The sequence below is a fragment of the Beta vulgaris genome, chromosome 4 (assembly GCF_026745355.1).
Source record: "Beta vulgaris subsp. vulgaris cultivar EL10 chromosome 4, EL10.2, whole genome shotgun sequence".
NCBI lineage: Eukaryota > Viridiplantae > Streptophyta > Magnoliopsida > Caryophyllales > Amaranthaceae > Beta > Beta vulgaris.
In genome coordinates, this window is record NC_079205.1 from 48401820 (window position 1) to 48414028 (window position 12209).

A 12209-nucleotide genomic window follows, 5' to 3' on the forward strand; every position below is an offset into this window, starting at 1 on the left:
ATTCACTTCATTTCCTAATTACAGTGTTTATATTAGTACTAGAGTTTCTAAATAATTACATACTTCCTCTAATTGTTGTAACTTAGCAACAAATATTAGAATTAATGTAATTGTTTGAAAATGTTTCACAACAATTAAATAGAGAAAAAAAGATTTCGGTATTTCGGTTAATCATTTATTCAAAAATCATAACCGTAACCGTACCGTTTAACCGCTAATATTTTCGGTTCGGTAACCGTACCGTTCAAACTTTTTTTTCTCGGTACGGTAACCACCCATCTAGATCGGTTTTTCGGTATTTCGGTACGGTATTTCGGTTTCGGTTTTTTATGAACACCCCTAATCACATGTCACCTCCTAATCAACTACTCTCTCTGTTAAGTCCCCTTTTTATATAATATTCCAAAATATAATGTTTTTATTTTTAATTAATAATTATGTCCAAAATACTCTTATGAAAAAATCTTAATTCCCAAAAAGTCCTTATAATTTTAGCTTCCACCATGACAAAATAGAATCTTTTACCCCATTGAACTCTTCTACGCACTAAACCATGCAACCTTAATGTTTCGTTTTTATTTTTTGTTAAAAAGAAAAAAACGATGTAGGTGTTTCCTTATAAAAAATGACTTAAAAAATAATAATAAGTTTCATTCTCTTCTCCTTTTGTTTCTCTCTGAATCTCGAATTACAACAAACAATTTTTTTAAATAATTTGACATTTTTACGGAATGGATTAAACTAATCACTAAATAGATTAAATCAGTCACTAAATGAATTAAAGATCTTATTACTGAATAGATTAAACTGGTCAGTAAATAGATTAAAATAGTCACTAAATATATTAAAGTAATCACTATATTAAGAAAAAGGTACGCTATGTTCTTAATATTGGACTTGAACCGCGCCTACTTTAAAATTAAAAATAGACAATCTCTTACAAGACCAACTGTATATCAAGAAGAGAGTTGAAGTTGTAGATATGAAAAAAAGATAAGAGAGAAATAGTTAAGGGAAGATGGTTTAGACATGTGAAACGTTAATTGTATAGTACACTTATTACAAAAGTGGAGAGTCGATAGTAATATAAGTAGTTATTGAAGATTCGTTGCGTTCTTTGGCTACTCAACGTGCACCACCAGAATTAATGCGAATGACTCCGAGCAATGTTTGGAAGGAATGAAGTTTAAAACACCAACTAATCTATTGATGAAAATTCTTCAAAATTAATCAATGATCACCATTCCTATCAATGTTTTCTTACCTCATTGTGATTGTATTCCAGTTAACTTTAACACCACTAAAAATCTTACAGAAACAACCTCTCTATTTAGCAAGCCAACAGCAACTTCACAGAAATCCTGGAGCTCAAAGTGATTATGTAAATACTTACAAATGCTTATAACCTAGTATGAAAGAAAAAGAAAAGCGCAACAAAAATACGGGTAGCACTTAGCAGTCATCGGATACAGGATACAGCACAGTATACTGTATAAGGCATTTCTTATCAGTTCAGATCATAGTCATGGTGTATATACATGTAAAAAGCAAAAATATATCGATATCTGAAGCGTGCTTATAAAGGCTTCAAGAAGGGGTAATCTTCAAGCAATTCTCTCTCTGACAATGTATCATTTTCATTCTGAGGAGTCCAAAGCACCTCCACCGCCTGCAAGTAAATTAACATCTTTAACAAAAAAATACACACCCAAGACCAATCGATATTCATAAGATCAAACTGGTCTTTAAACAGAATATATAACTTACCATGGTTTTACTTGAAGGGATGGAACCAAGCTTTTGTAGCGCTTCTTTCAAATCCATGCTCCCATTTATGGTAGGCAGTTTATTGACTCCCTCGGCAGCCACCAGAATGGTAATCTGAATAGATATTGACATCAACATTACGAAGATGACAGCATATGGAAAAAGTGTAGCTTATTTAGCCTGCAGCAAATTCCCTTTTCTACTTGGGGCAGAGAGTGCGAAGTAAAGACAATCTTAATACCAAATGACATGATTGTACAAAATTAAGAATCCCATAAACAATAACAAGCCATAATAAACTCAAAGCTAGCAGAAACTAGCATCTGTATCCAGAAGCAACTGAAAGCTGTCTTATACGGGTTCCAAACCATAGGTTGGATGACTGCAATTACCTTATATTACAGACGAATTGTCCAGAGCGGATCATGTCCGTACAACAGGGAGAAGAATTCCTAGCATGAACTCTTTACAAAGCTTAGTATATAGAAGCACTCCTAGAGACCTGCTCAATGAGTTTGACCAAAAGAGAAGGTTCTCTGTAGACATTAATGCTTCTTTTTTTTGACGGACTGTAGACATCAATGCTAACAGCTTCCTCAAAGCTAAAATCGCCTATAGCGCCGACATCTGGCTTTTCACTAATGAATCGATATTTAAAATTATTCCATTCGGGATATTGTATTCTATCAAAGCGTCGATCCCGAAAATTTCTTAAAGGAACCCTCTGGAAATCCTTCTACAGCTTAATGGATATTCTGAACAGCTGCTGTAATTAACTGATTCATACTATCAGATAACACATCAAACACACTCCTTTTTTCCATCGTATTTCCTGATCATATATGTTGTAACAATCATAATAATCCACTCTTACAATAATGCCATGTTCCAATTTCATCAAAGCGGGAATCAAGGAACTTTGGATCAGATAGAAAAGAATCCAAAAGCTAAAAAAAATTGGCCTTCATAAACCCTGATTTTGTTGCTTCTTCTCCACCATAAAAGCACAAATTCTCAATATTATTTCTGCATGATCTAGACCTCCTTACACTATATGTTTGAGTAACTACATACAATAACCACCCACCCTCTAAACAGGGGAAAAAAGAACAGGTGGGGCCGTAGAGTCTATAGGCTTGTTTGGCTAATGGCTTTTAGACATCTTTTCAGTTGGTTTTCTGCTTATAGCTTGTTAACAGGGAGAAACAGGCACATTTTCAACCCAAAAAATTGTAAACTATCGGAGCAGGGCTTTTTAGCCAAGCTTTGGTTGCTGGCTGCTGGCTTTTCCGAAACTTAAATTACTGATATTCCCAAAGAGTCGTCATTTTGTATACCAGCTGTCAACAAGCCACTGATTTTACCAAACACTGTTGTAAAGAGCCAATGCTACCAATCAATTAAAAAGGTCATAAGAATGGCAAATATTACCAGTGGGTAAAACAAACCAAGTGAGCATTTCAGCTCATTGCCAAACAAGACCTATGTGAACAACAGTGAATAATCTAGTAGAAAGCAAGCCACCAAATTCCCCAAAGATTATCCTAGACAGTACTGCAAGTACTCAATGTCATATCCGACAAAAGATGGTAAACAATCTTTTTCACCTTATAAACCTCCTTCCCCAAAAGAGCAATCACTAGAGGGTAATAACAATTAGTTTGTATAAAACGAAGGGGGAAATTATATGAGCATGCAATTAGTAAATGGCCAAATACAGCATAACATGTTCATCTCATGTTAAGAGTAAGCATTTAGTAAATGCAACAAGATATTTATCTCATAATTACCACTATGTATTCATTGCTATATCCAGTGGCTCTCGAGCTTCTTGTGCTCTGCCTCTTTATGCTATTCACATTGACCAGCGTTTCTTCATCAAATTTACCTCTTTCCTCAATAGAAAGTTGATTGAACCTCTTTTCTCCCTCCTCAATACTCTTTTTGATGTCGACCTGATAATTTTCGAAGCAAACTAATCATTTGTACTGCTATGAGTCTACTACCTAGTTAAGAAACAAACAAGCTGAAAGTAACAACTAACAAGGAGGTCAAACAATTCTGTTCATAAAGGGAAACACAAAGAAAACAAAGTGCCACACTATTATAATATAAAAACATCAAGCAGGACAAAAAAAACATTTGTAACCATATCCCAAAATCCAAAGTAACCCCTCTTGCTAAGTTTTCCCTGCTGCTGATGGGGCCTTTGAGACCAGCAGGCGAGCATAGTTCAGATCAAGATAAGACCTCAGATTGGTACTTCAATAACCTTTGAAGTGGCTTTCATTATTGTAAGCAAAATAGGAGCAATAAGAGTCATCGGATTATCATTTCAGTGGTAATATCTCATTCCCTGTGCGATGTCCTATGTTGCTAGAAGGAAAACTCTTGACAGGTGATGGCGGTGGATTGAGCCATAACAATCCATATTCATAGATTCACAAACCCACTCACACCCCCCCCCCCAAAATAGGCCAATAAACACACAAGCATGCACGTACGCTGAGCATACGCACATATATTCATATTTGTATCCCTTTGATAAGAGCAATATCCATCAGATGACGTGGGTACATACGAATTGCTAATTTTAACAGCTACAACAATCGTAAGGCTTCAATTTGGAAGGAAGAAATTAATTTAGCCAATGGGAAATAAATGAATAACGTATCCTCATCCAACAGCTCTAAAAATCTACATGCATATACTAAAAACACCGCTTATTTAGGATTGAGTGGAAGAGGTATGGATTGGAACCAAGATGATCGATGGAGCATACATCACCAGGCCATAATAGGATGAAGCTATGAGCATGTCAATAACCCACATGTTGAGCTTGGTGGAGCCTTACTATTAATCCTCTTCCTGCTTTAAAGAGCTTTCCTATTCTTAAACCAGTTTGCATGGTATTGTCCTCATGAAGATCTATTTGATAATAAGAAAATGTTTGAACATTGAATAACAAACTAATCTATAATATTGGAATATTTCATGAGATGAACTCGTGCAGTAGCATACTTGTATAATGTATTCTAGGTCGAAGGATTACACACTTAAGGTTTAGGAATGACAAGTTCTGATTCTTTCTTCACAAAATCACAACTAAAAACAAGTTCAAAAAAATTGGCTTCTAGGTGAAAACCACTAAGAAACCCTAACTTTTTAGTTCATGAAAAATGAAAATACTAATTTACCCTTAACGAACGATCAATCATCCCTCTCCCTCAGGCCTTCACCCAGGAAACAAAAAACACTGCCAGTAATACCAATTTTCCTCTTGCTGACAATTATGATAAGACCAGGGCATACCAAATCATTTGTATCAATAATTTGATATTAAACTTGGGTCAGGCTGCTGACGGCCAATATAGGCGTTAACAAGCTACAAGAAAGACAAGCAGAGAAATCACTCTAAAGTCTACCAAAGAGGAGACCTTGATAAGATAGAAAGATGACCTTCACTTAAAAACGGTAACTAAAGCATCAGGTCCTTGCTTTCATACTGCTTAAAATGTTCTTTGAACAATAAGGCAGCTAATTTCTCTGATATTGAAACACAACATACAATGTCGTTCACACCTACTCACAACCTCCCCCTCCCTTCACATCCCTGACTTAGTCTTAGCAGCCCCGACCATCCCCATTTCTCTCACCAGCTAGCAGCTGAGACTATAATGAGTTGGTGAACCACACACATGCACCCAGTTCTTGCACTTCCACTCTACTCTCTCCATGCTACATGAGAAGCAGATTTACTATCATCAATGGACTTCACAAGGATAAAAAGATGAAATGGTGTTATGTAAATCGCAAAGCACAGGGATTCACATGTTTGCTGGCTTGTCTTGTAAGGGAAAACATCGTCCTGTTATTATTCTACTGAGGAGATAGAGAAAAAAAGAAAAGAGAAAAGCATGCATGTGGAAAAGGACATCGCCTGAAGTAACCTGTGGCCCACTGTATTCTTTCAAGAGTTCACTGGCAATAATTGTTCCTATAACGACAGCCAGATCAAAATAAAACTAGCTTTTGGTGGGACTTGGAAATCTCTCCACATAGTGGCCAGCTTAACTTCACAGACTAGAGAAAGTTGTCTTTTCATCTGCATGAGTTATGATCAATAGGGTTTTTTTTGTTTTGTTGGCAAAATCATCCAAACAAAATGGTCAAAGTAAGTCAGTCAGACAATGAATACTAGGCAGAAATCCCGAAGCCTAACATGCACAATGGTGTTCAAGAAGGTAACTATTCCTCAAATCTGAGATACTACTTCTATCTCAGGAAGATAATGTACACTGAGTATATTTTCAAATTATATACTTACAGAGTGTACAACCATAGGTCTCGTGTTACTTCATGTATTAAGCAACACAGGTGTTACTTCATAAAAAAGCAAAGACATAATTTTGAATAGTATATACATATAAATCTCTAAAACAAAGCAGATAGGGAAAAAAAAACTAAACATCAGATCTTCAAGAAGGACAAACTGATAATATCAGATTTTTCTCTATAAAAGATTTTTAAAAAGAGAAATATACCTACCCGTCTGTTAAAAAGTTCCAATTAGTGCAGCTACGTTCATAATTGAATATTCAATTCTTTAACAGAAAATAGTCACTGGTCAAACAGTAAAAGGTATTTTCAACTCACAGATGAATAAGCTGAGATGCAATAATCAGGATGCCGAAGCAAGGCCAGCATTGTTTCTGCAACCATTAAAATTGAAAAAATCTTGCATCATAAAGCAAAGTTAATAGAGCAGAACAGGCTCTCAACAAAAGTAAATCCCCTCACGCCCCCCCCCCCAACAGAATAGAATTATTAAAAAGAAAAAATAAGTCTATAACATCAAAAAATATGTGCTGGGAACAGCAAGAGGCGAGAACAAGGAAGCAGACCATATAAAACCTCCCGAGATAAAGCACTAAGACGACTAAAAAGAACAAGTTTTTAGCTAAAAGATCAAGAAACAGGGAAGACCAATATATTTATTTCTTTTCAGAAAACGACCTTAGCAATCAATGACTACAAGATAGCATACCAAGTTTTGAAGTTGAACCATCATATAGGGTACTTTCATTAGAACAAACTGAATTCAGAAAGAGTGAGTCACAGTGCAGAACCTAATGACAGATGACGGTCTTCCAAATAGACCCACAGATTTACAGGAAGTACCCCTGTGAGAAAATTTGAAGTACAACAAAGTACTTCTTTCATCAATGGTAGTTTCAAAGAAAATCAATAAAAGGCACTCGTTAGCTGCAGATCTTGAAAAAAAAGGGAAGAAAAGGAAAAAAAGAAGAGGCTCTTCATTCCACTAAGGCTATGTTCTTTTCACCTGTGAACTTGTGAACTAGAACCTAATCTGAGGTCATATCCCTGGCCCTGACCTTAGTTTTAGAAGTCGAATTGAACTTACTAGTCCCAATATACAGCAGAATAAACATCAAAAATGGAAAATAGTACTCTGAAGACACATTATTGTTCAATGGAAGGTTGAAAGCAAGACCCACCTGTTAAAACATAGTTTAGGCCCTCTGGAGTTGATGTATCAGCAGTTTCAGCAATCCGATTGAGATCACTTTGAAGAGATCGTGCCATGCCCAACAGCCCAACCTAGAAAGCACCAGAAATTCTGAACTTGTGAACAATCACATGGACCAGAAAATGCAAATTACACATGCAAGAAAGGTTCTATTGTGAAACTCAGGAACATGGTTAAAATTTTAGACAAATGATCAAATCAGTTTTAACTGGAAATTCGTATGGACACACAAGCATAACTTAAAGATATAGTTTTGTTAAACTAGCTCAGACAATTTTTTAACATACCATACTACCATGACGGAACGCATGTTCCAATACAAATAATGATAAAGGTGCCCAAGGCCAGGGGGGATTTGGTAAGAAGTGGTCAAACATACACCGAACAATACAAAGTATGTTGGCGACTATCCTTTTCTCATAAGGAGAAGTTCATAAAACTCTCTTAAAATATCTCCTCAGAAAAAGCCATAAAATAACTTTCATTCATCGAGTACATACTAATAAGACATTTCCTAAAACACAACAAGACCCAGTACTCTAGGATATAGAATAGTCTGGAGAGGTCAATATGCAGCCAATCTAGGCCGGTGAGAGTTGTTTCAAAGAGTATGCTCAACAAGAAAACATTCTATGAGCACTAATAGCAATACTTCAATACTTCAGTTCTCCCTTGATATGAAGGTGACTGTCCTGCTTCTCTTATTTTCTCATTTGACAGTCCTAAGTCACTAACAAATGCAAATCCTCCCAATTCTTATCAAAGATTCCTCACCATACTATTAGATCAATCTTATTCTTAGCTAATTTCTCCACATGTACTCACTATATACACTCCTTAAGACACTTCCTAAGTCTACTAGACAAATCAATTAAGAAGGAATCGAGTTCTCATTCGAAAAAACAAAAAATCAAAAGGAAAACATAGCTCTCCTGGATTGAACAAGCAGCATTACACAATCGAGCATTCACATAAAGTACACACTAATATAACTTCATCAAATCACTATCTACAGTACAACAAATACCAATAAAACAGCTACCACAACCAAATCAACTAAAACATACTTCCTCCATTTTTTTAATTGCAACATTTTGACTTTTGCACTATTCATGCACTTACTTTGACCAGAAATTTTTTAACAACATACAATACAAATTTTAGCAGGTAAGGTGTCATTAGATCTATCTCATTATATATCCACAAGATTTCAACTTTTTATAATTTTCACAAAAATATAATCAGAGATATTAAGAGTCAAAATTGTATAAGCATGAATGTCAAAATATTGCAAGTAAAAAAAACAGTAAGAAGTACTAAAACTATGATACAATAAAGCATATTACCTGAAGCTTGATCACACTAGTTTTCTCAGTAGCAGTCAAAACCCCACCATCAGATTGATCAGAAAGGAAGCCAGAAACCAAAATAAAAGCAGCAAATCCCATCATAATCAAAAACAAACTAGACCCAGCTCCAACCCCAACCCCAAACGCCGGACCAACAAAAAAACCACCACCCCCACCAAACGGAGAGGGTGCATAATACGGTGCCGAATACGGCATCATTGGATTCGAGGGCCGAACCGAGTAACTCCGAGATCCTGAAGACGTAGAGGATCTCGGAGCAAATGAGCGGCCTCCCATTCTTCCACCGGATGCAGCAAAAGCTGAATTGGGATCATACATTATCAAAACACCTACTAACAAAGCAACAATTGCAGGCTTCTTAAGAGCCTTAAAAGCACTAGAAATCGCATCAAGAACAAACCCAATTGAGATTTGTGTCTTCTCTTTGATACCCAGTTGGGAATTGGAAGAATTTGAGTTTTTGGCGTCGCATTTGGGGGTGAATTTGAAGGGTTTTGAGGAGAAATTAGGGTTTATGAAAGAGGAAGGAAAATGAGTTAAGGAAGATAATCGAATTGGGTAAGGGCGTAAAAGTGGGGTGGATTGAGGAGAGAGAAATTTGGTGGTGAATACGGATGGTTCAAGAAGCAGAGAGTTTGCCATTATTGTTAAAAATTTAGGTTTTAGAGGTGAAGATTGTTTTTCTGGTTTAAAGGGAGGAAGATATTTTGAGTTATTGTGGAAGAAGAACCAGAGCTTTTGGGTGGCGGTATATGCAGAAGTATGTGGCCATGCAAGCGCCAAAAAATTGAAACCTCATCTTGTAATAACTTGAAGTATGAGTGTATGACAATAAGTTTGTACATTGTACTTTGTATTAAGGTACTGTTGAGTGTTTACATGATTGTTCTCAAAGTCAAAACAAACAAAAAAGTGTTTATTTGATTCTAGTTGCTATTCCGTATGATTTTTATTAGTTTATCATTCTCGATTTTAATTGTTTGGTTGTTCCTTATTAGTTTATCCATAGATGGAGTATAATCTCTTTATTACCAAATAAAATAATCATGAGAATATATAAACAAATGCATTTGTTCGCAGATTCATACAAGTTTGGAATGATTTGTATATGATTTCAACTACTTTCCATACAATTTGAGAATACTTATCCATTATCTCTATTGTATAAGGGAAGGGGGAGCAACGGTGTCCTCTTTTGAACTGGCTATTTTGCCCCCCTTTCCTTTCTAAATTACAAAAGGAAGAATCTCAATACCAAAATGGGGATCAAACAAAGCCACCGGAAATTAATTTTCAACAATCACTCAGAAATCACTTATATGAGGAAACTTTACAAATCACTCATAAAATTGAGAAAATCACGTTGTAAAAATCACGCAAACCACTCAAATGATCAGGAAACTTTACAAAACTCAAAATTAACTTACAAACTAAAACAAATATACTATGACGTCAATACATACAAAAACATTCACAAAATTCACTTACAAATCATTGTTCTTAATAACCATTCACAATTACATACTCACAAAAATTACCTATAAACACAAATTTGAGAAAAACATAAGATTTTGACAGTGATATCACATATTCGTCCATTGGCGATTTGTGAACTTTCAGATAGGTACATAATTCTTTTAATCTTCAAATTAAAGTTATTTCACATTAGTTGACTGTTATGTACTTGAAAAAATGGAGATAATAGCAATTAGTTGAAAAGGGATTTAATATAATTAGACTTAAATTTGATTCATTTTCATATAAAATCAGAAAATAAGATGTGCATGAAATTTGATTCATTTATGACACTGATGAAAAAGTTACAAATTTAGTTCTTTTTTTAAATTCAATATAAAAGTTTTGTCCAAACTTTTGCAGAATATCCATGTTTAGAAATAAATTTTGAAAAACAAAACAATATCAAACCTTTTTGCGAACAACTTTTGCAAAAATCCATTTTCAGAAAAACAAAATTTACATTAATTTGCGAAAACCATTTCATGCGAAATCATATTGTGTATGAAAAATTTAAAATTTCATTTTTCACCTATAATTGAAACTCAAAGTGTTCAAATTTAGAAAAAAGGAGAAAATTTGAAAATGACCATTTTATGCGTAATCAGATTGTGTATGAAAATTACTTTCAAATATAATTGAAACTCAAAGGGTGAACATTTAGAAAAGGAGAAAAATTAAAATGATGAAAATTCTTAAATATCAATTTGTGAAATCAGAATTTAGAAGTTAGACAAGGAAAAAAAACTGAAATTGTATTATACTTTTCGGTTACAATTTTGGGATCATAGAGAAATTAATGAAATCCATATCAAAAACTATTATAAATTACAAAAATGATTAAAACCAAAAAAAAAAGAACATGACGATATTTAGTAAAGAACATCATAGTAGTACTGATTATAAAAGAACATGCGCATATAAGACTTGAAAAACAAAAAATTATTCAAAATCACAAAAATGAATAACAACATAAAAAGAACATGGAAGAATCTTATTCATAAAATGGAGGTGAACTTAAATACTAACTTGCATTTTCAGTTTGTTTACTACTTAGTATTAGGCCTAAAAATATCATCGCACGCATCGCGTGCATAAAAGGCTAGTGATCATCTAATTAAAGTCATGGAAAGATTATATATGGTAAGTAGTATCAAATAATTTTCATATGATATTTATTTTAATATAAAAATACAAATACTTTAAGTTGTTATATCCGAATTATTGCTTTTTGTATTTTCTCGTGGGAGTTTGAAGTTTGAATCCATTTCTCCTTTTCTAGAAGTTTGGAGGTTGATATTCATGGTTTCTTCATGGGATACAATTATAAACGATTTCACCAAAGGCTGCATGCATGATTAAATGAAGAAATGGAGAGTATAATTATTCGCCAGATTTGTCTAACCATCATCAAGGTTTGAACGAAAAAAATATATATTTCATTCAATCAAGTTAAATATTATTGTGTTTTTTTTTAATCTATTGTAGATGTTGTATGATTTTCAACTACTGAAATTAATCTTTTCCTAGAAGGTATTATTCACTTCAGTCGAGTGAAACTAATTTTATGCACTATATTTAGTTTTATTGATTAAAACTAACTTAAATGATAAAATGTGATTTTTTTTTTAACCTCATCAAAAAATTGAAAACCTCATCTTATAATGTTGTCCTTGTATATACTGTTTATTTTTTTGACAGAGTTGTACTTGTATCAAGATACCGTTACTTTTCCCTAAAAAAAATATTGTTACTTGTTTGTCGTCTTTATGTCCTTTTTCTGTCATTGAAATAAAAATGGACTTTGTTAAACATCGCCTCGAAATTATTTAAAATCGCCCCAAAGATTACTTTTTTTTTGAGGAGAAACAGTAACCAATAATATTAATTAACATCCAACTCCGCCAAGGCTAAGACACCTTGCGGAAAATCGTTTACAAAAACATGTTGCACCCCATCAGTAGGGTAAATTCTCGCAATGAAATGAGCTACTGTATTCCCTCCTC

At 34.1% G+C, this 12209-nt stretch overlaps 1 protein-coding gene across 2 annotated transcripts; it reads right to left on the reverse strand.

Annotated features, from left to right (window-relative positions):
• Positions 1-1309: 1309 nt before the first annotated feature.
• Positions 1310-9505, reverse strand: LOC104890957 (hypothetical protein). 2 transcript variants are annotated; one of them, XM_010676574.3, is made up of 6 exons: positions 8665-9503; positions 7287-7389; positions 6424-6479; positions 3558-3722; positions 1768-1881; positions 1310-1669 (listed from the first exon to the last, which is right to left on the reverse strand). In XM_010676574.3, the coding sequence occupies exons 1-6, from the start codon at positions 9328-9330 to the stop codon at positions 1577-1579; spliced, it is 1197 nt and encodes a 398-aa protein (XP_010674876.2). In that variant the 5' UTR covers positions 9331-9503; the 3' UTR covers positions 1310-1576. The 2 variants fall into 2 exon arrangements, with proteins under 2 accessions (XP_010674876.2, XP_019104559.2); XM_019249014.2 differs by lacking the exon at positions 3558-3722 and having other exon boundaries at positions 8665-9505.
• Between the last annotated feature and the right edge of the window lie 2704 nt (positions 9506-12209).